Source organism: Lissotriton vulgaris, chromosome 2_1 (assembly GCF_964263255.1).
Source record: "Lissotriton vulgaris chromosome 2_1, aLisVul1.2, whole genome shotgun sequence".
Taxonomy (NCBI): Eukaryota; Metazoa; Chordata; class Amphibia; order Caudata; family Salamandridae; genus Lissotriton; species Lissotriton vulgaris.
The window spans coordinates 1204187816-1204214316 of NC_141687.1; the positions used below are offsets into that span (position 1 = coordinate 1204187816).

The 26501-nt window shown below is 45.2% G+C and overlaps 1 protein-coding gene across 1 annotated transcript in view; it reads right to left on the reverse strand.

Annotated features, from left to right (window-relative positions):
* The window catches only part of LOC147732395 (otoancorin-like), a 759538-nt gene that overhangs the window by 630202 nt on the left and 102835 nt on the right, over positions 1–26501 (reverse strand). The window contains exon 2 of the mRNA XM_086956929.1: positions 13004–13097. Coding sequence (XP_086813055.1) covers positions 13004–13073 — 70 coding nt within the window. The 5' untranslated portion in view covers positions 13074–13097. The remainder of the gene's footprint in view (positions 1–13003; positions 13098–26501) is intronic.

The following is a 26501-nucleotide window of genomic DNA, read 5'->3' on the forward strand; positions in this document are numbered from 1 at the left end:
TGGGGTTGCTGTGCTCAGTGCTTAAGTTGAGCTGGTAGTTGCTAGTGGGGGCCCACTAACACTCATTTGTGGGGACTGGAACCTATTTTTCCTTGACAAACTTTGATCGGAGCGAGAGGTAAATGATAAGAGGGGCAAAAAAAGAGGAAGAGAAAGACTGAAAACAATGACAAAGGGAGCAAGCAGGGATGTGAAATTAACCTGGAATACTGAGATGAAGGGGCAGAGAGTGTTTGTGGGTGGATGAAAGAGGCATGAGGTGGAATCAAGACTAGGAAACCTTGGTACAGAGCACACGACAAGAAGGGGCGGCTGCGGGCTTCTGGACAAAACTTTGGGCCTCTGCATTTATCAATATATATATATATATATATATATATATATATATATATATATATATATATATATATATATATATATATATATATATATATATATATATATATATATATATATATATATATATATATATATATATATATATATATATATTACCTACTGGCTATCGCCAGTAGGTATATATAGTTAGGATTAATTCCCTATGGGACTTTTGAAAATTCTATGTCTAATAACTTTGGCGTTTGTGGATGGAATCGGCTGAAATTTTCAGGAAAATGGCACATTTTGTTTCTGAGCAGCTCCTGAAAATTTGGTGGGGTTTCGTCAAGGGGGGGCTGAGAAAAAAGGGGGGTCCCAAAACGTGTTTTTCCCATTCATTTTTCCATAGGGCGGTTGGACTCACTTTTAGCTCGAACGGCTGAATGGATTTGCACGAAACTTGGCAAAATTGTAGGGACTGTTAGCCCGATGTGCCTTTGCTAGGTCTCAATATATGTGCTCCAGTAGTTTTTGAGAAATTAACGTTTAAATCAAGATATATATCTGTAACAGCGCTCTGGGCAGCGATCCGGTCCGCTTACTTTTCGCTTATCGGAACTTTGCGCGCAGAAAGCTGATTGGCTCTCCGGTGTCTGTCAACATTCTAAACAGTCCGGAGCGGCCGCCATCTTGTCTCTCGGTAGGATCGAGAGAGAAGAAGAGGTGAAAAACGAAGGGTGAATTTAATGAAAGGGGGCAAGGTATCCCCCTCTTGACCCCCTAGGAATGCTGTTGGGGTTATTAAAGGGACCCGTGGGGAAAAGAAAAAAAAAATGATTTTTCACGGTAGAAGCGCTTCACGGGCCGCGAACTGGGCCGCAAACTGGTAGCGAAACGGGAATTCGCCATTTTGTGCTTCGTAAATTAAATTACTAGTTATAAGTGGGTACGGGAGACGTATCCTAATCCCCTATGTTTCCTGAGGGTGGGTGAGGAGGCTGATATATGTTGATACATCTCTTCCAGCGGCTGTGCGTGAGCTTTTTTTTTTTTTTTGCTGCGTGACAGTCCGGAGCGGCCGCCATCTTGTCTCTCGGTAGGATCGAGAGAGAAGAAGAGGTGAAAAACGAAGGGTGAATTTAATGAAAGGGGGCAAGGTATCCCCCTCTTGACCCCCTAGGAATGTTGTTGGGGTTATTAAAGGGACCCGTGGGGAAAAGAAAAAAAAAATGATTTTTCACGGTAGAAGCGCTTCACGGGCCGCGAACTGGGCCGCAAACTGGTAGCGAAACGGGAATTCGCCATTTTGTGCTTCGTAAATTAAATTACTAGGTATAAGGGGGTGCGGGAGACGTATCCTAATCCCCTATGTTTCCTGAGGGTGGCTGAGGAGGCTGATATATGTTGATACATCTCTTCCAGCGGCTGCGCCATCTTGCCTTTTTTCGAATGCCACAATTTTGTCGTGCACGGCAGCCATTTTAGATGCCAGGCTGGTCCCAGGCTATCACCTACCCCTGCGGATGTAGTTTATGGCCCCAGCTGTAGAGAATTCAGACATGCCAATCCTCCTGATTCAGGCGTGTGAGTACTGATTTCAGTGCTAGTCTCCCGCCTCCCGATTTCTGCAAGCAAAAACCCGGGGGCATATTACTAACAACTAGCGATAATTTTTGTCTATAACTTGTTTAGAGACAAAAATTATCGCCGCACATCGGCGATTTTTATCGCAGATAAACCTTGCTATTATCGCAGAAAAGTCAGCGATATTCATGTATTATCGACCTAATGCTCTTAGCCATGTTATCCACCTCCCATTGGATAACATGGCTAAAACCTGCTCAGGGCAGGTGTTAGCTTTTGGAGATATTCGCGCTTAGTGCGAATATCTCCAAAAGTTGGTAATAGAAGGTAGCGATGTTAGGGACTGTTTCCAGTCGCTAACATCTTGGCACGCCACTTTGCATGTCATTAGTGATAAGTATCACTGACATGCAAAGCCGGGCCCAAGATGGTCGCTATCTCCTTTTAGGTGTCACTAACTGGTGTTAGCGACAGCTTGATAATAGGGAAATAATTTTATCTCCGCTTTCATGGTTTTTAAAGCCAAAAAAGGGGAGATAAACCCCCTTGCTAATATGCCCCACGATTCCTTGGGGGTTTCAGCTGATAGGGCTTGGTATTGTGTTACATGGTAATTTTTCCATGAAACGTCAGAGGGTCGATGTAGGGGTTCTAGAAGAGGTGATAAACCATTTAAGCCTCATGAACAAGCGCATGGTCTTTTAAAGATTTCTGAAGTACTCGGGGCGGCGGTGTGTGTGTGCCCTCTTTCAGGAGCGGGCGGGGGGGCACTGCCAGCAACTTGCCAGGTCAGGTAGTGTTCAACACGTGCATCACCCTTTCTCTGCTTGCTATTGCGCTCCATGCTTCGGAAAGGTAAGAAAAAGAACGTGCATTTGAGTTTGAAATGTCCGATCCTGCAGCAGCACACTTCCAAAGCCCACACATGACAATAACCCGATTCAAGGCCCCATTCACCCGTTTTTCAAAAAATAGATAACACTCCAACAAAGTAAGATTATAAAACTTTATTAACTTTTAACGATAATGAACAGAACAAAAACTAAAAACATTTAAACATTTATTAACACAAAAAGCAACAATGGTTAGAAGCTGTCTTTTGTGCGAATAGTCCCAAGGCAGCACAACGTGCAGAGTTCTGGACGGCACCCAGGTGATGTCGCCTGGGTGCCGCACTGGTTTAGGGATCCTACAATGCTGCTCCGAAAATTGGCGTGGGGCGTCCCGGGTGGGGCGGGGGGAGGCCTCGTCAGTAGCGGTCTGTTGTGCGAATAGTCCCAAGGCAGCACAACGTGCAGAGTTCTGGACGGCACCCAGGTGATGTCGCCTGGGTGCCGCACTGGTTTAGGGATCCTACAATGCAGCACAGAAAAACAGCGTGGGGCGTCCCGGGTGGTGCGGGGGGAGGCCTCGTCAGTAGCGGTCTGTGTCCAGTGTCACATGGCTGACACAACATGTACGACAGGCACCCAGGTGATGTCCAGTAAACTGCCGCACTGGTTTTGGTATCCTACAATGCTGCTCCGAAAATTGGCGTGCGGCGGCCCGGGGGGGGGGAGGCGGCGTGAACGGGTCTCCCCAGGTGGCGGCCATCTAGCTGAGTTGCGCTCGCTCTTGCGGCCACAGCGTCTCGCTCACCATGTTGTGGAGTTGCTCCCACTCTTGCAGTGCAGCGATAGGCGGCTGCCACATGGCTGTCAAAATGGCGGACGGCTCTTCGGTTTTGGGCCTGGTCCACTGAAATGGCCCTGAGACACCTTGGAAGTCGGACGCTTGCCTGCTAGGGCTTGGGCTCCATTCTCGAAAAGCGTCCCCTCAGCCGTGAAGATTGTATAAAAGTCTTGGGGGCCCCCGACTCCCGCAGGCTTCCGGTGGGGAGCGGCTGCCATGATTGCTCGCGGAATGACCACGACGGAGCCACGAGATGGTGGTGCTCTCATGCTGACGCCAGCTTCAGTCTGAATGATCCAGAAACAAGGTGGGGCTTTCATCGTTTGGGAAAAAAAAATGTTCTAAACCAATGAAAAGTGTTATTTTTAGGTCATATGACCAAGCCTTCCATCTTTAGGAAACCAAAAGTAAAATGAACCAATGAAAAGTTTTATAAACAAGTCACATGACCTGTTATGCGACATAGGGCTACAAAAAGCGTAGAAAATCCGTTGGCACGTGAGGCGGCGTCAGTAGCGGACCGATGTGCGAATAGGCCGAAGGCAGCACAACGCGCCGAGATCCGGATGGCACCGAGGTGGTGTCCAGCAAATTGCCGCACTGGTGTGGCCATCCTACAATGCTGCGCCGAAAGACGGCGTGTCCAGCTGAATTGCGGTCACTGTTGCGGTACAGTGACTCGAACGCGCCGAGATCCGGATGGCGCCGAGGTGGTGTCCAGCAAATTGCCGTACTGGTGTGGCCATCCTACAATGCTGCGCCGAAAGACGGCGTGTTCAGCTGAGTTCCGGTTACTCTTCCGGCACAGTGACTCGAACGCGCTGAGATCCGGATGGCACCGAGGTGGTGTCCAGCAAGTGGCTGCACTGGTGTGGCCATCCTACAATGCTGCGCCGGAAGTCGGCGTGGGGTGCCCCGTTGGCTTATGAGGTGATGTCAGTAGCGGACTGATGTGTGAATAGGTCGGAACCAGCACAAGGCGCCAAGATCCGAATGGCAAGTCCTGGATGTTGAGTGCCTCAGTTGAGATTTCTGAGAAGTGCTTGTAGAACTGTCTGAAGCTTATTTGCACCTGCTGCAGCTTCACTAGGTCCGGCGGAACTTGTTGCCTTTTCCTTTGTGCTTCTTTTCCTACAATGCGTTTCTTCTGAAGACACGACCAGGTCCCTGAATGTGTGCAGGGGGACGCTATTGAATGAATGAACGCGCCGAGATCTGGATGGCACCGAGGTGGTGTCCAGCAAATTGCCGCACTGGTGTGGCCATCCTACAATGCTGCGCCGAAAGACGGCGTGTCCAGCTGAGTTGCGGTCACTGTCAGTAGCGGACCGATGTGCGAATAGGCCGAAGGCAGCACAACGCGTCGAGATGCGGATGGCACCGATGTGGTGTCCAGCAAATTGCCGCACTGGTGTGGCCATCCTACAATGCTGCGCCGAAAGACGGCGTGTCCAGCTGAGTTGCGGTCACTGTCAGTAGCGGACCGATGTGCCGAGATCTGGATGGCCAAGTTTCAAGTTTCATCTGGCAGTTTTTCTCCATCCCTCCTGGATCAAAGAAGGTGAATGCTAAATATGCCACCTGCCTCATCTGAACATATGAAGTTAACTTGTATACACTGTGGTGCTATGCTGTCCTATGGCAACATGAGCACCAACCTGATGAATACGGCATTCGAAAATCATAAATGCCCTAATGCACCCAAGAAGTAATTTTTTTTTTGCTCCAGTTGAGCCGTTTTCAATGCCTGTTTTTTGTTGTTTCCCCTCCATCAAGAACAAAACAAAAATACAAGGCGCTAAGATCCGAATGGCAAGTCCTGGATGTTGAGTGCCTCAGTTGAGAGTTCTGAGCAGTGCTTGTAAGACTGTCTGAAGCTTATTTGCACCTGCTGCAGCTTCACTAGGTCCGGCGGAAATTTTTTCCTTTTCCTTTCTGCTTCTTTTCCTACAATGCGTTTCATCTAAAGACACGACCAGGTCCCTGAATGTGTGCAGGGGGACGCTATTGATTGAATGAAAATGGCGGCTTGACACAAAGCTGACTCAAGCGTTACTGTTGGTGCTATACAGACAAAAATTGGTTTTCAGTTTGTACATTCTTCAGGTTTTTTTTCCATCTAAGTCTGATTGAGAGTTTGTAGAAAAATGGCTTCAGATTTTCCACATACTACTCTTCAACATTCTTCCTAAATGTAACAATGTGAAACTCACTAGGAGAACGGCTGTTTCTGTTTCCTTTCAAAATGCTGCCACCAATATTTTCTGAATAGAAGACACCATCTTGTAACATAAAGGGCCGAAAGGGGTTCTGGTCTGGCCAATGGTTGGTGGAGACATTTTGACTATATCTTGGACCTGCCCGGCCTCGCCCAAAATGGCGCCGGTATAAATGGGACTCGTAACTCTTTGCCCGCAAATGTATATCTAGAAAATGTTATTGTAAGTGGCCCTGTCGTATTTTAATTACAAAATGTACGTCCACCGATTCCGCAACTGTTAGACACCTTTGTTCTTGTCACCTAATGGCCCGCTCGTTACGTTCCTCTACAGTGTAAATGTCTCCTCATCATATACGATTTGAGTTTGCTCCGTGGCCGGCCCACGTGGTTATAGGCCCGTATTTGTATACTGACATTTTCACAATAAAGGTTTTTAAAACAAAACACGGTAGTAGTATTTTCATTTGTAAAGTTTTTACTTTTAGTGACTGTTTTGGAATCAGTAAAAGGCAAGTGAAATAAAGCAGTCCAATTACATGACGGATAAAAGGTATAATATGTAGGAACGCAGTAAAGATAAATGGTCAAGGGCAGTTGTGTTTTTCATGTCTGCAACATAAAGTGATCGATAAGAATCTGATAATCAGGCGTATCGGCGACTAAGACAGCAGGCCGAATCTCTTTTACTCAACGGCTCCGTCATGGAAGGAAGAAACGCCCTTTTTCTCGAAAAAGGAATATATTTTACTTGCAAGACAGTTGTAAATTTTCCGGGAAAGTACATTAGCCTGGAATATTATAACATATGTTTGAAAAAAAAATATTGTTCGAAAATAATAAAAAGCGTAATTTTTAGGTCATATGACCAAGCTTTTCATCATTAAATTAACAAAAGTAAAATGAACCAATGAAAAGTTTTATTAACAAGTCACATGACCTGTTATGCTTACGTTACGCGCTGCGCGCCGCGCCTCGGATCACTTCCGGGTGCGCTAACGCGGCGTGTCATAAAACGCATTACGCGACAACGTAGGTCAAGAATATAGTCTAAATGTCTCCACCAACCACCGTTCAGAACACAACCCCTTTCAGCAGTCCAAAAAGTTCTGTTAAATGACAACAGAGGGGACAGGCAACAAGAACCATCAGTCAAAGAGGGGAGGGCAAGTTCTTCTCTTCCGGGTCATGTTGGGGCGCTACCGGAACTGATCGAATTGGTAGTCTACAGTGTTTCTGGATGTTTCAGACTAAAGCTGGCGTCAGCATGAGACCACTACCATCTCGTAGCTCCGTCGTGGCCATTCCACGAGCAATCATGGCAGCCGCTCCCCACCAGAAGCCTGCGGGAGTCGGAGGCCCCCAAGACTTTTGTAGAATCTTCACGGCTGAGGGGACGCTTTTCGAGAATGGGACCCAAGCCCTAGCAGACAAGCGTCCGAGTTCCAAGGTGTCCCAGGGCCATTTTAGTGGACCAGGCCCAAAACCGAAGAGCCGGCCGCCATTTTGAGAGTCGTGTGGCAGCCGCCTATCGCTGCACCGCAAGAGCGGGCGCATCTCAACTACATGGTGAGCGAGACGCTGTAGTCGCAAGAGCGGGCGGAAAACAGCTGAATGGCGGAAGAGGCACAGTGTAGCAAAAGCGGGCGGAATGGCAACTAAAACGATAAAGGGGCGCCCCACTACAGCTTGTCTTCAGGTCAAACGGATTTTGGGACAAGGTCCAGAATTGAAGAGTCATCAAAAGGCAAAAAGTTCCGCCGGACCCCGGGAGCCGGCCGCCTATGTCGGGGGCGATCTCAGGCTACACCAGTGCTATAAGACTTGGGGAGGGTGTCGGAGCCAAGCGTCTTCTCCGAGTCCATGGCCATCACACCGCCCCTCAGGGGCCTCCGTCAAGCTGTTTAGGAAGGTAACATATCACATTGTTTTCTAATGCAGTCAGGTCCACAAACGACACTCACTTACTTTGAGAATAGTGAAGCTGCAGTAGGTGGAAATAAGCTTCAGACAGTGTTACAAGCGCTGCTCAGAACTCTTAACTATGGCACCCAACATCCAGAACTTATGCTATTTGAGAATGGTAGTGACATCGAAGCATCTCAGGGACCAAAACCATTAACGTACTTTCACGTATGAAAATCTTACTTGGGGAGGGGGCAGGAGCGAAGCGCCCCCTCCCAGTTAGCGCCACCACACCGTATGTTGAAAATCTGAAGCCATCGTTCTACAAAGTCAACCAAACTTGGATTGAAAAATCTAGAAAAATGTACAAACTGAAAACCAGTTTTGGTCTGCATAGCATCAGTAACAACGCTTGAGTCAGCTTTGTGTCAAGCCGCCATTTTGATTCAACAAAGCACAGGCATTGAAAAAGGCTGAAATTCAGAACTCTAAACTATGGCACCCAACATCCAGGAGCTTGCTATCCGGATCTTGGAGCCTTGTGCTGTTTTCGATCTATTCACACATCGGTCCACTACTGATATCATCTTATAAACCAACGTTATGTAAATAGTTTTTTAATAAAATGTTTTACCCTGTTTCTTTGCTGGTGTGTTGTCTATATTTTTAATATTTGCATAGGGTTTGTCATTATTTTGTGCGGGATGGGTGATGGAGCCGAGCTGTCTCGCAGCCCTCATGGTGTGGAGCTCAGTTCATCTCACTATTTTCGTATTTCTCAAGAAGGGTTGTTCCTAATATTTCTATTTTAGCGAGGTCAAAAAGAGATCCAATTAGTGGCCTACTGATTTTGCTCGATTACTTTTATTTTTTTACACGATTTTTCACTATCTGCAAAGACTAAACAGAGTATTGCGACTTTGTGCTTGTTTGTAAATAGAGAATGATCCAAAGAGAACCAATTCTAAAACAGTAAATGCTTGGACAACAATCAATCAAATGGAGAGACAAGGAGGCACGACGGATTACAACGGGGGTAAAGGCCTGCGTTAACTACCCTTCAGTATCTGCAAAGAGAGAGTACTACTAAGGCAAAAGAGGGGAGGGGGGGGGGCAGCGTTCAAAGCACATCAGCGTGCATAAATACGAAAATGTTTTTATCTATCACGTACTTGACATTTTAAAGCTTTTCATATTTGCTATTAAAAAACCAATGAAATTCACAGAAAAAACCATAGGTTATAGTGGATATATAGTTAGGAATTTGCATTTACAAAACCTTGAAAATTCAATGAAAAAACCATAGGTTATAGGCCATATATAGTTAGGAATTAGCATTTACAAAACCTTATTTTACTCGCATAAAACCATTGAAATTCCATATATAGTTAGCTAACTATAAGCGCTAACTATATATCGCGCACCCGCAATCCACTGCTGATGATGTCACATATTACATCATTCATGACATGGTCAGTGACATCACTGATGACATCACTGATGACATCTCAAATGACATCACTGATGACAACTCAAATGATATCAATGATGACATCTCAAATGACATCACTGATGACATTACTGATGACAACTCAAATGACATCACTGATGACATCTCATTTGTCATCACTGATCACATCACTCATGTGATAATACAATGAACCTCTTCAGACTCTAATATAACCTTACATACACTCAGTATAAACAGACACTCACAGACTGTCACTCATCCATGGAGTTACTCACACACCTAGTCAGTCATGCAAAGAATCAATCACACCTCCATTTCCTCAACTATACAGTTATACACATCTTACTTATTCAAACATATAATAACACATATTTACTCTCTTATATAATCCCTGATACAAGCTCACAGTGATCGATACAGCCACTCACACATTCACTGGCTCTTATGTTCAGTTATTTATATATCTCAACTCTCACATGTATTGTGTTTTACATACGTACTTACTTGCACATGTAGCAATGAGAAATCCATTCACTCACCAACACACCCATGCACAGTCAACCGCCCATATAGCTGTTTCCACATGCACTTTTGAACTCATACTCCTAGTGAATCAACTGCTTACACATCTATGCACAGAGTCACGCACCTCCCAGCCACCCACACACACACTCAGCCTCCCATTCAAATATTTGGGCAACCAATCAATAACCCATATGGCCACTCTTATAGCTACTGATCAACACATGCAGCAGCTTACACAACATCAAACATACTGATGCACGAATTAAGACAGTTTAGTCACTAACCCATGTACTCAGTGAGACACATTTAATCACTCACTCATACAGTCAGTCATGCACCTACTAAATTCTTCATCCAGACACTTATACATCCACTCATTCTTCAATATGTAAAACATATTTAAACTTTACAGACACATACAATCACTGGATGTTGTGATCAGTGATGTCATCAGTGATGTCATTTGAGATGTCATCAGTGATGTCATCAGTGATGTCACTGACCATGTCATGAATGATGTAATATGTGACATCATCAGCAGTGGATTGCGGGTGCGCGATATATAGTTAGCGCTTATAGTTAGCTAACTATATATGGAATTTCAATGGTTTTATGCGAGTAAAATAAGGTTTTGTAAATGCTAATTCCTAACTATATATGGCCTATAACCTATGGTTTTTTCATTGAATTTTCAAGGTTTTGTAAATGCAAATTCCTAACTATATATCCACTATAACCTATGGTTTTTTCTGTGAATATATATATATATATATATATATATATATATATATATATATATATATATATATATATATATATATATATATAGCGTTTCAGGAACTAACTTTCTGTCAGCGCTGTACACATCATTAAAAGCAACCTTTGTTCCCCCGGAGTCGTTCACACTTTCTTCTTTCCGCTGGTAGAAGAGAGACTGGTTTGGATATATATATATATATATATATATATATATATATATATATATATATATATATATATATATATATATATATATATATATATATATTTCTTTTTTACAAATTAAACACTAACTCTACCTATGGGGAGTGGAGATGGGAAAGCTACTGTGCCCATAGTGAGTACAATGAGGATAAGTGGCTTAAATGAGGGAAGGGCAGAGTGACAAGATTACTGAGTCAAATGAGAGTGCTGCCGTATCGATATAACATAAACATTGAAGAAGGGTAACAATGGTGCACAATACATCAATTTGCAGATTTACTCGTGCATTTCATGATCACACTACATTTCACATATTTACAATTTTATTACATTTCTTACACATTTATAATGCCCTGAATACATATTTTACCACCGAATCACCCAATTTACAGTTAAGTGCCGGAGGGTTTTAGGCACTAGAATGTATCTACTCCCTGAGCCCCTGCAAAGTGCAAGAGCTAATGGGACCATGGACAGTACCCAAAAATGGGTACTGGTCCTGGAGCCTTGGAGATTGGAAATACATTACTACTAGGCCGAGAGGGTTCACCGGAGAGCACAGAGGTTAAGAGTACTGAACCTTAGGGTAGGGCAGTGAGGGAGGCACAGGACCCGGGGACAGTCAGTCAGGAAGGATACTGAAACCACGGAGAGCGCAGTGAGGAAGGCACTCGGCTCAGAGACAGTGTAGAATGGCAGGGTACTGGAAACACTGAGGGGCAGATTTAAAGCCCCTTGTGCCTCTTTTGCGCCGCCGTTGCGTCACTTTTGTGACGCAGCGGCAGCGCAAAAGATGCGCCATGGTGCGGGGTATTAACAACGTGACGCATCTGGGAGATGCGTCACTCTGTAAAGCCCTGCGCCATAAGGAGGCGTTCCTGCGCGGGGGGGCGTTCCTGCGCAGGAACGCCTCCTAAAAGTGGCTGAGTGAAATCTACAAGATTTCACTCAGTCACCTTTAGGCCAATGCTGCGTCAAAACCCTGCGCCTGCTCGAAGCAGGCGTAAGGCTTGAGGCTGCATTGAAAGAATAGGCCCCCCAGAGCATTGCTGGAGCTGCGTCGCGCTTTTTTATCTCCGCTTTCTTGGCTTTTAAAGCCAAAAAAGCGGAGATAAACCCCCTTGATAATATGCCCCCGGGTTCCAGACCCCAGAAGAGCTCCTAAGCATTGCATGTTGGAGCACCTGTCTAGCAAGCTGTGTTTAATGAGGCACATACAAAGTGCGGTGAGGGACACTTACAAGAACTTAGGGGAGGTCACAGGACTCAGGCAGAAAGCAGGGCGGAGAGGCTACTGGAGTCAGACGGTGCAGTGAGGAGTGGTGATCGTCTCTCAGGAGCTGTCAGGAAAGGTGACTAACTTCATGTAACGTGAGTTATTGGAAGCACGGAGAGTGCAGTGGAGAAGGGTAATAATGAGAATCCAGGCAGTGCAAGCGCGTGAAGGTTATCAGCACCAGGGAGAGTGCACTGAGGTAAGGATCTTGGTACCGAGCCTAGCACACGAAGGGTGAACCTGAGTACAGTGAGGGAGGTTTACCAAGGCCCCATGCCCAGTACTGCACACAAGGGGGCAGATTTACAATTACTGGCGCATCCCTGCATATCAGCAGGGATGCACCAGTAATTGTGCGCCGCAGCTCCGCCACCCTGGATGCGCCGCATTTATAATGCGGCGCACCATGGGGCAAAAACGGCACAGATGCGTCACAGTGCAGCGGGGCAGTGTTTGCTCGTTGTCTGAGAGACTTCAGTGGTGGCGGGGTGGAGGGGGGTCATGGGCAGTAGTGGCTAAATACCGCGCAGAGGTGTATAAGGACCAAGAAGAGCGCAGTAAGCGGGTGTCTCAGAGCCCCATCGACACCGTGCAGTAAAGAGGGTTTGTGCAGTCATACAAAAGTGAGCAGGGTTGTCGGGCACATGAAGGGAGGAACAACTACAAGCAACCGCCCCGGATGAAGCAGCGAGGTAAGTACCTCGAAGAGGAAAATCAGGATGGAGTATCACAGTCTAGAAAGGAAGGACTTCTGGAATCAGTCACAATGGTTGGAAGCCCCGCGGAGCATTGAGAGAAGAAGGGGTTCAAGGCCTTCATGGCCTGCACTTGAGGAACAGTTGTAAGCAGGCATGAAAAGTTGATTGAGGAACAGTTACTGGACACTGGAGTGAGGAAGGGCTCCCAGGTGGAGTGCGCTGATGCATTATTAACGACACTGAGGTGTAGAGAGGAAGAGTTATCAGCGCCAGTAAGATGAAGTGGGTTTCTAAAAACCTTGGACAATACAATGTAAAGGGCTACTAAGACTAGGCAAAGGGCAGTAAGTCTGGGTTATTGGTTAATCTCTTACCTTCTGTGGAGTACACCCAACAACAGCAGAGCAGGCCAGCAAGAACGACGATTTTACCGGCTCTTCCCATGGCGCCTTCCTCTCAGAGGAGTGTCTGCAATACAAAATGCCATTGTCTAGCATCAGTCAAGTCTTGAATTTTCACTCGAGTGACCTGCTTCTTGTAGATTTTCTCTCATTTCCATTAGGGGTGTGTGGAATTCGCGTAGTCGCGCTACTCAAAGCTCCATGAAATGGTAAAAAATCTGTGCGAACACGCAGAGTTCCGCGAACACGCGGAATTGCTTTTTCCGCCCATTCGCAATGCTTTTTTTCCTGTTCTCGAACGCTGTTTGTATGCTTGGGGGGAAATATCTTAGGAACACACATTTTGAAAGCGCAAACTAGCAAAAAATTCATCGAAGCCGCGGATCACGGAATTTTTGGTGATTCCGCATTCTCCGTGGAACGCAAAATTACCCAAATTCAGCAAATTCCACGAGCAGAATGGAATTTACCGTCCAGGCCTAATTTCCATATAACAAACCCTTTAGATGCCACCGACTCTTCCAGCATTAACCCCTCATAGGTCCACCTCGTCCCAGTCCTAACAGTGAGGCAGTTCTTCCTCAAACATCCAATCAAAATGCTTTAAACTTTAAGTCAAAGGTCACATAAGGCCCCCCCGCCCACCAACATGCCTGGTTTTCTTTTGCTGTCCGACGGCGGTAGGAACGCTGATGTGCTCTGTGTCTCCTGTGGCCGGTTCTGAGTAGTGTGGACTGTGCTGAGAGTTTTGACTTACTTTTTTGTGTAAAATGTTTACTTTGCTGCATTTTCTGCATGGGGCCGCACCTGGGTTCCGGTCGGCTGCACTGCTGCTCTTTGGCAAGAACGCGCTGGGGTGGGGAGATTTCCATTGTGTTCTGGTCTCGGTGTTTTGCTCTGTAACTGGGGGGGAAGACTGCAGCGCTGTCCTTTGAGGTTTGCAATTCTCGTGTTTCACAGGACTTGGTTGATTGGGGGCAGTATTTATGGGAGTAGCTGGGCACTTCCTGTTGTGTGTTTGGGCTTCCTGTGTGGTTTGCTCTTCGTGCTTGTAGCCATGAGTGATTGGGCTTCCTCTCCAATGCCTGCAAAATCCTTATTCAAGCATAATAATGTCCAGGAGTTGCAGGAGGATGACCTGATTTGCAGGATTTAATCAATTCTGCTGTCCAGACTGCGCTGCTCAAACTTCCGGCTAAAAAGTCTAAGGAGGATGATAAGGACATGGACAATTCCCCTGAGGGAAAATATGTTCACACAAGGTTTTTTCGGAACATGTTGGTCCATAATCAGGAGGTGCTGGGTTTTAACCCTGTTCTTCTCTGATAAAGGATTTTATTCCCAGTATAGTTCCTCTGTGGTGGATGACTTGCCCTTTCATGCTGTCCTAAAGGATATTCTGGCTAAGGAATGGCTTGAAGTGGACAAGCACGGAATTCCTTGCTTTCTGAGGAAGCGGTTTCGCCTGGCGGACTTTGACACCCAGTACCCTCCAGCTCCTAAAGTCAATTCTCTTTGGTGCTCCATGGTTTCTTCTTCTTCTTCCTCTTTGTCTTCGGAGGAGACTTCCCTGGTGGACCGAGTTGAGCGGAAGGTGGAATCTGCTCTCAAGCATTCTTATGCTGCTTCTCATTTTGGGGTGCGGGCTAGTACTTATTTGGCCTATGCTTCGCAGGTCCTTCTCAAGGATTTTGAGAAATTGTTTGGCTGTTTACAGGATCAAGGAGACCCTACTCCTATCTTGGCGCAGACGGAGGGCTTGGCTCAGTTCATCTCTGATGTGAATTTTTGATTCTTTGTGGGCCTTCTCCTCCGCTGCCGGGCTGGCGGTGGCTGGTAGCAGGTCCCTCTGGACCAAGCCTTGGTGTCTTGATGCTGCTCAGAGGGTCTTGGTCCATAAGCTGCCTTTTGAGGGTCCACATCTCTTTGGGGACGATTTGAACGCGATGGTGCAGCGGTCTTCAGAGGAGAAGAAGATGTTGAAATCTTTTCGCCTGTGTCAAAGAAGAAATCCTTTTTCCATAGACAGGGGTTTAAGGGGGCTTCGTCTTCTCATCCCTTTCATAGTCAGGCCGAGGTCAGGGGGCTGTGCTCCATTATAAGTCCTGGCCTCAGCAGCAGTAGCTGCAGTGTCCCCTGGGTGCTGGCCAAAAGTGACGATGCCGTAGTAGGGGCTTGGCTCTGCTTGTTTCTGTCCAGGTGGTCAGGTCTGATCCGACCAGTGGGTCTTGTCTGCCATCAGGATGGGTTACAAGATTCCCTTCCGGGGCCCTCCCCCTCTGGACAATTTTTGGGTTACCCCGTTGTCAAGAGACCCTGTGCAGTGGTCTGCCATGTGATCAGGGGTCGCCCTATTGTTATCAACCGGGGCTATTGTGCCGGTTTCGGTGGAGGAGAGGGGCCTGGAGATATATTCCACTCTGTTTCTGGTCCCAAAACCTGATGGTTCCTTTGGCTGATTCTGAATCTTCGGGCTTTGAACAAGTTGGTTGGGCTGGATCATTTTCGGATAGTCACCTTGCAGTCCATCATTCCCCTCATCCAGGAGGATGATCTTTTGGCTTCTCTGGACTTGGAAGTCGCCTATTTTCACGTTCCTCTCCATCCAGCCAGTCAGCAGTTCCTATGGTCTGCAGTCCAAGGAATGCATTAACAGTTTCAGGTTTTGCCTTTCGGCCTCTCCACTGCTCCCAGAACTTTTACCACGGTATTGGCTCCTGCTGTGGGGGGTTTGCAACATCAGGGTTTCTCTGTGTTTCCCTATATTGATGATTGTCTGATCTGTGCTTCCTTCCTCCTAAGGCTCTTTTGGCTGTTGAAGCTACGTTGGCCTTGTTCCAGGATCTGGGGTTCAAGTTGAATCTGGCCAAATCTCATCTGGTTCCTGTTCAGATACTTCAGTTCATTGGGGGTCTGTTTGACACCATTCTGGGGGTGGTGTTTCTCCCTCCTGTTCGGATCTTTCCCTGCAAACTCTGTTGAGGGACCTGTTGGGTGGCCCTTCTGCCCTGGCTTGGGTTTGGTTGTGAGTCCAGCAGTTGATGCCTACCACCACTGCAGTGGTTCCTTGAGCTCGCCTTCATCTCAAACCATTGGTGACTCATCTGTTGGCTCAGTGGGACCGCTCCTGGGCAGATTACAAGACTCTGGTTCCTCTCTCTCCTGTTCTGGTCCGGGACTTGAACTGGTGGCTTTGCACTCCCAATCTGGAGAAAGGGGTGCATTGTCAGCTTCCTCCTCCCCTCTTGTTGACTATGGATACCAGTCTTTGGGGTTGGGGAGCCACGTTGGGGTCTTTGGAGGCCAAGGAACAGTGGTCTCAGAGGGACAGCGCCCGTTCCTCGAACTGGCAGTAGTTGGAGGCCGTTTTGAAGATGGGGCAGTTCTTTCAGGTTTCTCTCCACAGGACGAATCTGTTGGTTCGTACTGACAATCAGATGGCTTGTTGTTACTTGACCTGCCAGAGTGCGCATCTCTGAATCATCTGGCTTCCATGATTTTAGCATGGGTGGAGTCTCACCTGTTGGCTTTGAGGGCTGTTTATATTCTGGGGCATCTGAATTTTCATGCAGACGCCTTAAGCCGCAAACTTCCGTCCTCTGTTCTGTACCATCTCTCTGTTCCTCTGTTCCAGGACCTTTGTCTTCGGTTCGGGACTCCCTGGTTCGATCTCTTTGCCTCCCCTCCCCTCCCAGCGCTCTCCGCCCCAGATTTTTTTAGGAGGTAGTGTGTCCTCAGACTTGGGCGGTGGATGCTCTTTTGATTCCTTGGCCCTTGGGCCTTCTGTATGCCTTCCCTCCTTTTCCCCTCCTCCTGAGGGTGCTGCAGAAGATTGATGGGGGAGAGCGTGTCTGTGCTGTTGATTGCTCCTTTTTGGCCTCGCCGCCTTTGGTTTCCTCTCCTGAAGCAGGTGGCAGGGGATAGGTTTGTCTGACTTCCCTTAGTCCTGGCTCCACTTCAGTTTCCACACCTGTCTCTGCTCTGTTTTTGTCACTTGCATCTGACAGCCTGACTCTTGAACGGCTGACGTTTGAGTCTTTGGGCTGTTCTTCTGTGGTGGCCCGTGAGATAAAGCTGTCACATCGGCCTTCGGCCCCTAAGTGCTATGGTAGACATTGGGCCTCTTTTGTCTCTTGGTGCTCTTCGCATGGTGTGGATCCTGTTCTTGGGGATCCAGCTTCTGTTCTTGACTTTCTCCAGGATGGGTTTTTGAAGGCCCTTTCACCTTCCACGTTGTCAGCTCCATGGGCTGCGGTTTGTGATGTCAGGGTTTTGGGGCTCCCTTGGAGGTTATTGCACCTTTGGTGAGTCGGCTTCTTCAGAGACTTTGGCTTCATCGTCCGGTCTCTCCTGTGATTGCGCCTTCTTGGGACTTGCCTACTGTTTTGCGGGGTCCGCAGTTGCCCACTTTTGAGCCCTTATTGGAGGCAGATGTGTTATGGTTGTCCGCTAAGGTGGATCACTTCCGCTCGGCGTTTGGGTGAGTTGGGTGCTTTGCTTATCTATTTCCCTTATTTGCAGTTCCTGCAGGATAGGGTTGTTTTGCAGCTTGACCCGGCCTTTATGCCTAAGGTTTCCTCCAAGCTTCATTTACAGCAGGAGGTGATTCTTCCTGATTTACCTATGAAGGGGGATTCCATTGTTCCTTCTTCTTTGGATGTTCGCAGGGCTCTTCAGATTTACCTCCAGCTTTCTCTGGGGTTTCGGCTTTCTCCTGCCATGTTCGTCTCCTAATAGTTTAACACTTGCTGCATTCAAACAATTTATTTTGTGCAGGGATTTTTTGTATGATACATTTGCTAGGTATTTACGATGAATTAAAATCGTGTAAGACTCTTTTTAGAGTTTAGAAATTTGTGGATATAAACTGAGCAAACTGCAGTTTGCACTGCACAGTGCGGGTAGGGTCAAGATCAGTTGCACTTGAAATATGTAGGCTTGATAAGAAGCGTAGCGGTGGTTAAGAGGGGCTCATGTGACCTTTGAGCTTAAGTTTAAAGCGTTTTGATTGCCTGTTGGAGGCAGGACTGCCTCACTATGTTAGGACTGGGACGAGGAGGACCCTAATCGAGGTAATGAAGATTACTGGTAAGTAACAAGACATTATATGCACCCCAAGGTCAGAATTTTACAAAGGTCGTTTCTGCTGAAAATAGGACCTGCCAATAAGGTCACCTCCCTCTGACCCCACTGCCCAGCAGAGACAGGCGGGTTATATTAGTTGCCTGAACTCTCAAGATCCTTTCCATTAATTCTGGCAAGGGTACCAATTCCAAGAATGGAAATTGGAGCTATCCATGGATAGAAGATGCTACCCCTACATTGTCCTTTAGTGCTCTTGCTACTCCTTGTCTTAGGGGTTAAGGAGGCATTGGCAGGAACAGAAAGGAAACAGAGCTCTAAAAGACCTCCATCCTTTCTTTTGTTTCAATTTCTGGCCTCGCCTCGCAACAGTAGGTAGGTAGTTGTTGAGGAATTTAGGATGGGACGATTGGTCATCTCTGTGACATCATCAAGGGTCAATCCGTGCATGTATCTCAAACTCCCTAGTCATTTTGTAAACCAAAGTCCTAATAATTTCTGCTTACCACAAAACTGCAATTGTACCTTCAATGATTGAAGGTTGACATATATTGAGAGGCTCAGTTAAAGAGATATGACGTGGTGGAAGGTCTGGTCGGCTGACACGCAGTGCACATTTGCCAATCCACAAATGTCTCTCCTTATATGTCTGGCAGAATACCTGAAGTCTTCAAATTGAATGTCATACAAAATTCATCAGGGTTATTTTGCTTTGTTGCCATAATTAAGGGGCCAGATACGCCCACCTGCTGTGTAAAATATGACTAGGGGAGTGGCCACACAACGCAGATGCTTTGTGAGACAGATTTTATAACGATATTCATGTAGGCTTGTATAATACAAATTGTACATAATGTAATTCCGCAGACTTTTGATAAAAGGAAGATCGTCAAGACGACTGCTATGAAAAACAATAGACCACATGCAAGCCTGAACAGGCTATTCAGCAAGCAGGCTCACAAACTCCTCCCCTCAAAGCTTCTCATACCAGGGTTTTACAATGGATGAGAAATAAAGGTGCACTATCATTGTGTGTGAGGTGCAGCCTAACAAATGTGGATCAACAATTGGTGTGCTTGTTCATAATGCCCTTCTTAAATATAAACTCATTCCTACTCTATACTCGAAATTAGCAGCGCAACAAGGGGCATATTACCAAGGGCCATTATCGCCGCATTAGCGGGACTTTTTCCTGCTAATGCGGCGATAATTTCATTGCCCTATTACCAAGCTGTCGCTAACACCAGTTAGCGACAGCTTGTAGGTGATAGCGGGCATTTAGGGGCCCACTTTGCATGTCAGCGATAATTATCGCTAATGACATGCAAAGTGGGCGTGCCAAGATGTTAGCGACTGAAAACAGTTGCTAACATCGCTATCTCCGATTACCAACTTTTGGAAATATTCGCGCTAAGCGCGAATATCTGCAAAAGCTAACGCCTGCCCTGAGCAGTTCTTAGCCATGTTATCCAATGGTAGGTGGATAACATGGCTAAGAGCATTAGCTCGGTAATACATGAATATCACTGACTTTTCAGCGATATTCATGCATTTCGGACGATTTTTATCACTTAGGAGATAAACCTTGATAATATCAAGGCTCCTCAGCGATAAAAATAGGCGAAGCACGGCAATAAAATTATTGCCGCTAACCAAGCATAGCGATAATTATCGCTTATGCTTGGTAATATGCCCCCTAGTTATCTAATTACTCCGATACATTCCACCATTTACCGGGATTATTATCGTCAGTGAAATAGCACAAGGAAACCCTACAATCCTTGGCTTATACACACATTATTCTTCCCACCTCAGGTAGCAATGTTGACCCTCAAGTAAGTGCTCCGAGCTTGCTATAGTCGAGCACTTTTAGAGAGAAATCCATGTTCCACTGTTACACCAGGCCCCTCCCAAACTCAGACAGACTAAAAAAATTATATATCTAGCAGGTTCCTACTTATCGATAATATGGGAGTTTAACACCATCCCCAATGTGACCACGAGCCTTTAGTCTTGTATTTAGATGACTGCCTGTTTTGAAACTCTGGCAGTAAGTAAAACAAACTGCCAGCTGTGCTCATTTTTTAAAATCTTTTTTTTTAAAGTGATTGAGGCCTTGTATTTTAACACCATTGTTAAGATTTCAAAAGAAACGTTTTTTTTTTGATTGAGATCCAAAAATTTGCAATATAAATGCATCAATTCTAAAAAAGAAAACATTATTCATGCACCAATTATACCTACATTAATAAGGACACATTTCATAACAAAGTGCATCCAGGATCAATTAAAAAGATAACAAATATGGGGCATATTACCAACAACTAGTGATAATTATCGCTATGTTGGCTTATCGGCAATATTTTTATCGCCGAGCTGCGGCGATTTTTATCGCTTAGCAACCTTGCTATTATCAAGGTTTATCTCCTAAGCGATAAAAATCGGACGAAATGCATGAATATCGCTGAAAAGTCAGCGATATTCATGCATTACCGAGCTAATGCTCTTAGCCATGTTATCCACCTACCATTGGATAACATGGCTAAGAACTGCTCAGGGCAGGTGTTAGCTTTTGGAGATATTCGCGCTTAGCGCGAATATCTCCAAAAGTTGGTAATAGGAGATAGCGATGTTAGCGACTGTTTCCAGTTGCTAATATCTTGGCACGCCCACTTTGCATGTCATTAGTGATAAATATCACTGACATGCAAAGCGGGGCCCAAGATGATCGCTATCTCCTACTAGCTGTCGCTAACTGGTGTTAGCGACAGCTAGGTAATAGGGAGATCATTTTATCTCCCCTTTCTTGGCTTTTAAAGCCAAAAAAGCGGAGATAAACCCCCTTGATAATATGCCCCTATATTTTTAAAAACTCTGCATAAGATATATATCATGGCCAGAAAACAGCTTCAATTAAAACCAGACCAATAAGAGTACATAAAGTGCATGAAGAGCCAATTGTGCATAACACAGCAGAATAGAATAATCCAGTCTCCTAATCAACACCTCACTTTTAGTCAAAGAACTGCCCCCAAACCCGTGCTCATTCTATAGTAATTAATCACAGATACATATTACACGGAGTTCCGTAGATACAGCCAAAGTATTATCACTGGCTGTGACTGGCCGCCCTCATTTGGACCTGCTTTTACCAAAATTGGTTGCAACTGCTCAGACCACACTCTACCGTAGGCCTCAAGCTGAGCAGATCTCTCCACAATGTCTACACCTTGCTCAACATCGACTAAGGAAGAAATAAGCTACGCCTGTGGTACAGTGAACAATGCAGGCTAGCTAAGGCAGGTCTGTTGACAGCATTTAAATTCAGACCCATGGAATATACAAGGCGACAAAAGAAGATGCATTAAACTGGGATCCAATAAAATTCCAGCTGACCTTTACAAGCCAGAAGAGTGGTTCTATGGACAATGCATTTCCACACTAGTTAATGCAGGACTGAAAGGAGCTTAAATTCCATTGTCTTGGTTCTGGGTTGAGATTATCCTGATATTTTTGCCAGAACAACACAAAGAGGTATTGCCAAAGTAGATCAATTTAAATATGCAGAAGACCTTTGGGACATTGGTCATTTTGAGACTATATACCAGGGAATCAGAGCACACTAGTCCTGCTGTCTTCGGGGGCGGGGGAGGGGGGAGGGGAGGACAACACAATCGACCTGGTGTTCAGGTTTTATCTATTAGTGAAGAAGAATATCACTCAAAAAAATGTCACTGTATGTGGCAGTCATAAACCCAATGTTCGTGCATGTCAGCAGCTCCACACCCTATTCTTGGGTGCTCATAGGGGCTTAGATGTGTCTGCACGATTACAACTAGGCCTGCCCACATGGGGGCAGAAACAGAGGTCAGAGAACTCTTTCCCATAAACAAGGAGGTGTTGAAGTGCTGTTCTCGGGTCACAACTCTTTTCTCTCCATACATTTACCTAGCAGCTGAGCTTCTCGAGAATCCTCTGGCCGAAGAAGGAGAGGATGTAGTCTAAACGCTAAGGCTTCCAATCTCTGGGACCCGGGTTCAAGTCTCGGCAACGACGCTCAGCATCCTGTTATTCTGGGCAAATCCCCTAATCTAAGAAATGCCTAGGAAAAATTAATTCATGTGTCCTCGGATAAGGCAACTGGTGCTCATGTAAAGTGCTCTGATTCTCTAGGGTCAAGTTCCCGCTATGTAAAACCCTGAGAAAGAAACACCAACGTTAGGAGATGCAAAGAAAACAAATCTTCTGTTTGCAAAAGATACACTGTTAGTATCCCATATACCGCAAAACTACAAGTGTGATAAAGTTTCCAGATTTTTGCAGACTAAAGAGATTGCTGGTTAACGCAGGTAAGGCGGAATGTATGGTGTTCAGAACCCACAAGAAAGTAAAGGCCCCTATGGAATCAGGTGATGCCTTCCTGGACACAGCACCAGATGTTGACCATCTGTGGATAAGATTAAGCTGTGAAGGAAAACAGACGAAGGAAAAGTAATCTGCTCTTGCCACTGTGAATTTTACAAAGAGGTTGCCAGACACTCCGCGTCAGAGGGTCAAGAAACAATGACACAATGCTGTCCTATGTAGGGTAGATTACAAATTCCTCTTTGCTGGCTATCTGTAAGAGCTGTTTCATAAAATATCTGTTAAGGTCCCTCACCAACACTCCGAATGTTCCCCTGTATGTGGACCTGGAGCTTAAAGATATCACAGCTATAGCAAGGCTGACACAGTTTCTTTATTGGGCGAGAATCTTGAGTGCACCCGAACGGAAATGCTACAAGGAAACTGAGTGATGTTCTGCACCAGCAAACCGGAAGTACTTAAACACATATGCTATCTTCAAGGGCCATAACAAACACCTTGCGAATCTTTGTGTGGCACCAGAAGGGATCAAGCCAGAGATCTAGGCATTGCAATATCTTCTTATTAGAGCTGGGTTAATTTGTTATGGAGGAACAACCCGGCCATAGGTAGAATTATGGAGTGTTTAATGATGTTCAAATATGTTCCGTTGATAACTGCTATAGTACATCAGGTAGCAAAAGCACATTGTAATAAAGTTCCTCTGAATATTCTCCCTTTAGCTTCGTTCACTCAGATATGGGGGTGGGGGGATCCTTATAAAAGGCTGGTAACCGGTTTAATTGTCATGTTAGCATCGCATCAGAAATCCTTTTCTGGTTCTCCTGTCCTTAGTACAATATTCCATGAATAAAGTGGGTATCTCCACTAATAATGGCAAGGGAAATACCTCACAAGAATATTCTGAGAATTTGTGAATCTTATGCTTCTATCCTGATTACCTCTGCCATTTCATATTTTTACTTACCCCTTGGAGGATATATTGTTTGCTTAAATTTGCATTTTAAAGATAACAATAATGCTGAACTCTTGACTTAGGCTGATAAAGGATTTGTATGTGTCTGTTTTTTATTCAACTAAAATGTTATTTCTTATGTTCTTATTTTCATATTCTGACAGGCAGACCAATGCGAATAGCATGATACATGCAGAATACCTACCTCTTTACAGGTAGACATATCTCAGCAAACAATACAACTACTAGTTCCTGTATCTCAGCAACGAAATAGCACCTCAATAGGCAAAACCCCAAATATATCCATCCCTAAACTGACCTTCCTCCATACCACTGCCAGCCATTTAAGGTTCAACCTTTAAAAGTTGTTTTCAAGGCCCTCTCCTCTGGAAAACAAATTATAGTCCTACTCAAGCATTGCATGGATGAGATGATGCACATGCCCAGTGGTATTAATGTTTGTTGCACCCTTAAAATCAGGGTCACTTTAAAATGAGTTTATAATGTTGATCAGACCCTCCGGAAGAGAGTCTCTTGATTCTCTTGGCCAGCAAACTATATTAATTCCAAAGTGCAATTTCCCTAGTCTTATCATCCTCCATATGAGGCTGCTGCTGACACTGTCCTCCTGGTAAATCCCATAAAATGGTTGGTGTGAGTATCTCTGTCTATCAAACAAAAACAAAAAAATATATATATGACCTACAGGCAGTCACCAGTTGGTAGTAATAGTTAACACCATGTTTCCATTGGAAAAGCATTTTTTGACCTGCCTATATCTTTGGTGCCGGTTGATGAATCTATGCGAAATGTCCCGAAAAATTAACTTACGACTCTGCAATGCACTGCTTCTGTCCTCACATATTGCTTCACTCATGACATGGTCAGTGACATCACTTTTTTCACCTCAAATGACATCATTGATGACATCATCTTCAGAACCACTCACACACCCACTCATACCTGCAAAGAACCTCTCATACACCCACTCCCACTATCTCACAACCCCTCCCATGCCTATTCCCAGACCCATACCAGTACTCACACAACCAATAGATCATCCATAGAATCGCTCACACATCCGCTAACTCACCTATACAGGAACTCATGCACCCATTCACTCACCAATAAAGCCACTCACACATCCAGTCATACAGACATACAGACACTTACACACCCAATCATGCACCCTTACGGCCACTTATTCACCCATTCAATCACCCCTAAAGAAACTCACACAGCCACTCACTCACTCAGACAGCTACTCACACATGCACACACTCCCCTCACACTCACCCATACAGCCACTCACACTGCCACTCACTCATAATACAACTAATCACACATACTCACGTACCCGCAAAGCCACCAGCCACCAACTCGCCCATACAACCACTTACACACCCACTCGTTCACCCTTACGGCCACTCACACAGACATTCACTCTCCAGTACAGCCACTCACATCCACCTGCTTACCTATACACACACTCAAAACTGCTGCTCATTCACCCAAACAACCACAGACACACCCAATCCCTTACCCATACAGCCACTCACACAGCCACTCAGTCACCAATACAGCTACTCACACACCTATGCAGCCACTCACACAGACTCCAACTCACCCATAAGCTGCTCCTTCTTTCTGAACTATAACTTATCTTAAACTTGTGTTTTTTCATTGAATTTTGATTTTATTACTTGGTTCTAATCAATTAATGTTGTTTTTGTGTTGTTTAATATAGTATTCATTATTTAAATGTTTTGTTTTTGTGCCACTGTACTTTCACGGTAGGTCAAAGTTCATAATGAATGGCAGCCTTCTCTGTGTGATAGTTGTGCTTTCAATAGTGGTTCTTCAATAGTAGGGTTTGTGAACTATATAGATACTGCAATAGTGATACAGTAGTATAGAGATACTTCTGCAATATATTTGCTTTTCAAAAACAGCATTTAATTGGCGTACAACTCTGTTGATTGTAGTGTTGGAAAGTGGGTTATTAGTAGTGGTAAATATCTATCTATCACAGACACTAAGGCCACAAACACAATATAGGGCTCAGTATAGGTCTTAGAAAATGATTCCCATGCTCAACCCTAGGTAGCTAGGCTGTGAGCAGACAAGCTCAACTTCAAAGGCAGGTATGTAAAGCATTCAAAGACACAAATTCAGTAAATAATTAAGACATAACACACAATAAAAATCCAACATCAATTTATAAAAATAGGAAATATTTTTTCATTAAAATTACACTAGAAATGAAAAAAAATCCAATGTAGGGAATCAGAGATATTATTTTTTTGCCTACCTCTTGCGGTAGGTCTCGGTCCAAGTTTTCACCTTCTGACTTAGAAACCTTACTGGAGCTTTTCTTCCTGGAGTCTCTCGAAGCTCTCAGCCAGTCTGGATTCAGTGAGGGTTCGCTGCCTTGCCTTGCGTTGAGCTACTGATAAAACTTGTGGAGGTCAGACCTCCGGCGTGTACCAGTGAGAAAAACCAGAGATCCGGGCCATCGCATGGTTGAAGGTGGGCAGCTTGACTCCCATGGTTCGTCCCGGTCAGCTGTCCCACGTTGGGACTTAGAAACCTTTACGGAGCTTTTTCTTGAGTGGTCCCTCAATGCTCTTCACCAGGCTAGAATTGGTGAGGGTTCACCGGCTTAGGTTTAAGCTTACTACCAGTCAAACTCTGGAAGTCGGACCTCTGGAGCCTTTCAGCTGGACGAACCTGGACGGCAGGCGGGCTCGCGGTTGTGGGTGGCTGGCTTGGCTGGCCAGGTCAAGTTGGTCCACTTCTTCTGTTTGTTTTCATAGATGCTCGAACCATCTCCAAACTTCTGGAATTTGTTCCTGAAGTTCATTTGAGGGAAGGAATAAGACTGCAAAAGTCCATGGAAATTCATCCATCAGTGACAAAGTTATTAGAAAGCAAAAATCTGAGGAATTGCTATCTCTCTGAATCCGAACTATAACTACAGAGCGACTACCACGGCTCTGTAAAATATATATATATATATATATATATATATATATATATATATATATATATATATATATATATATATAT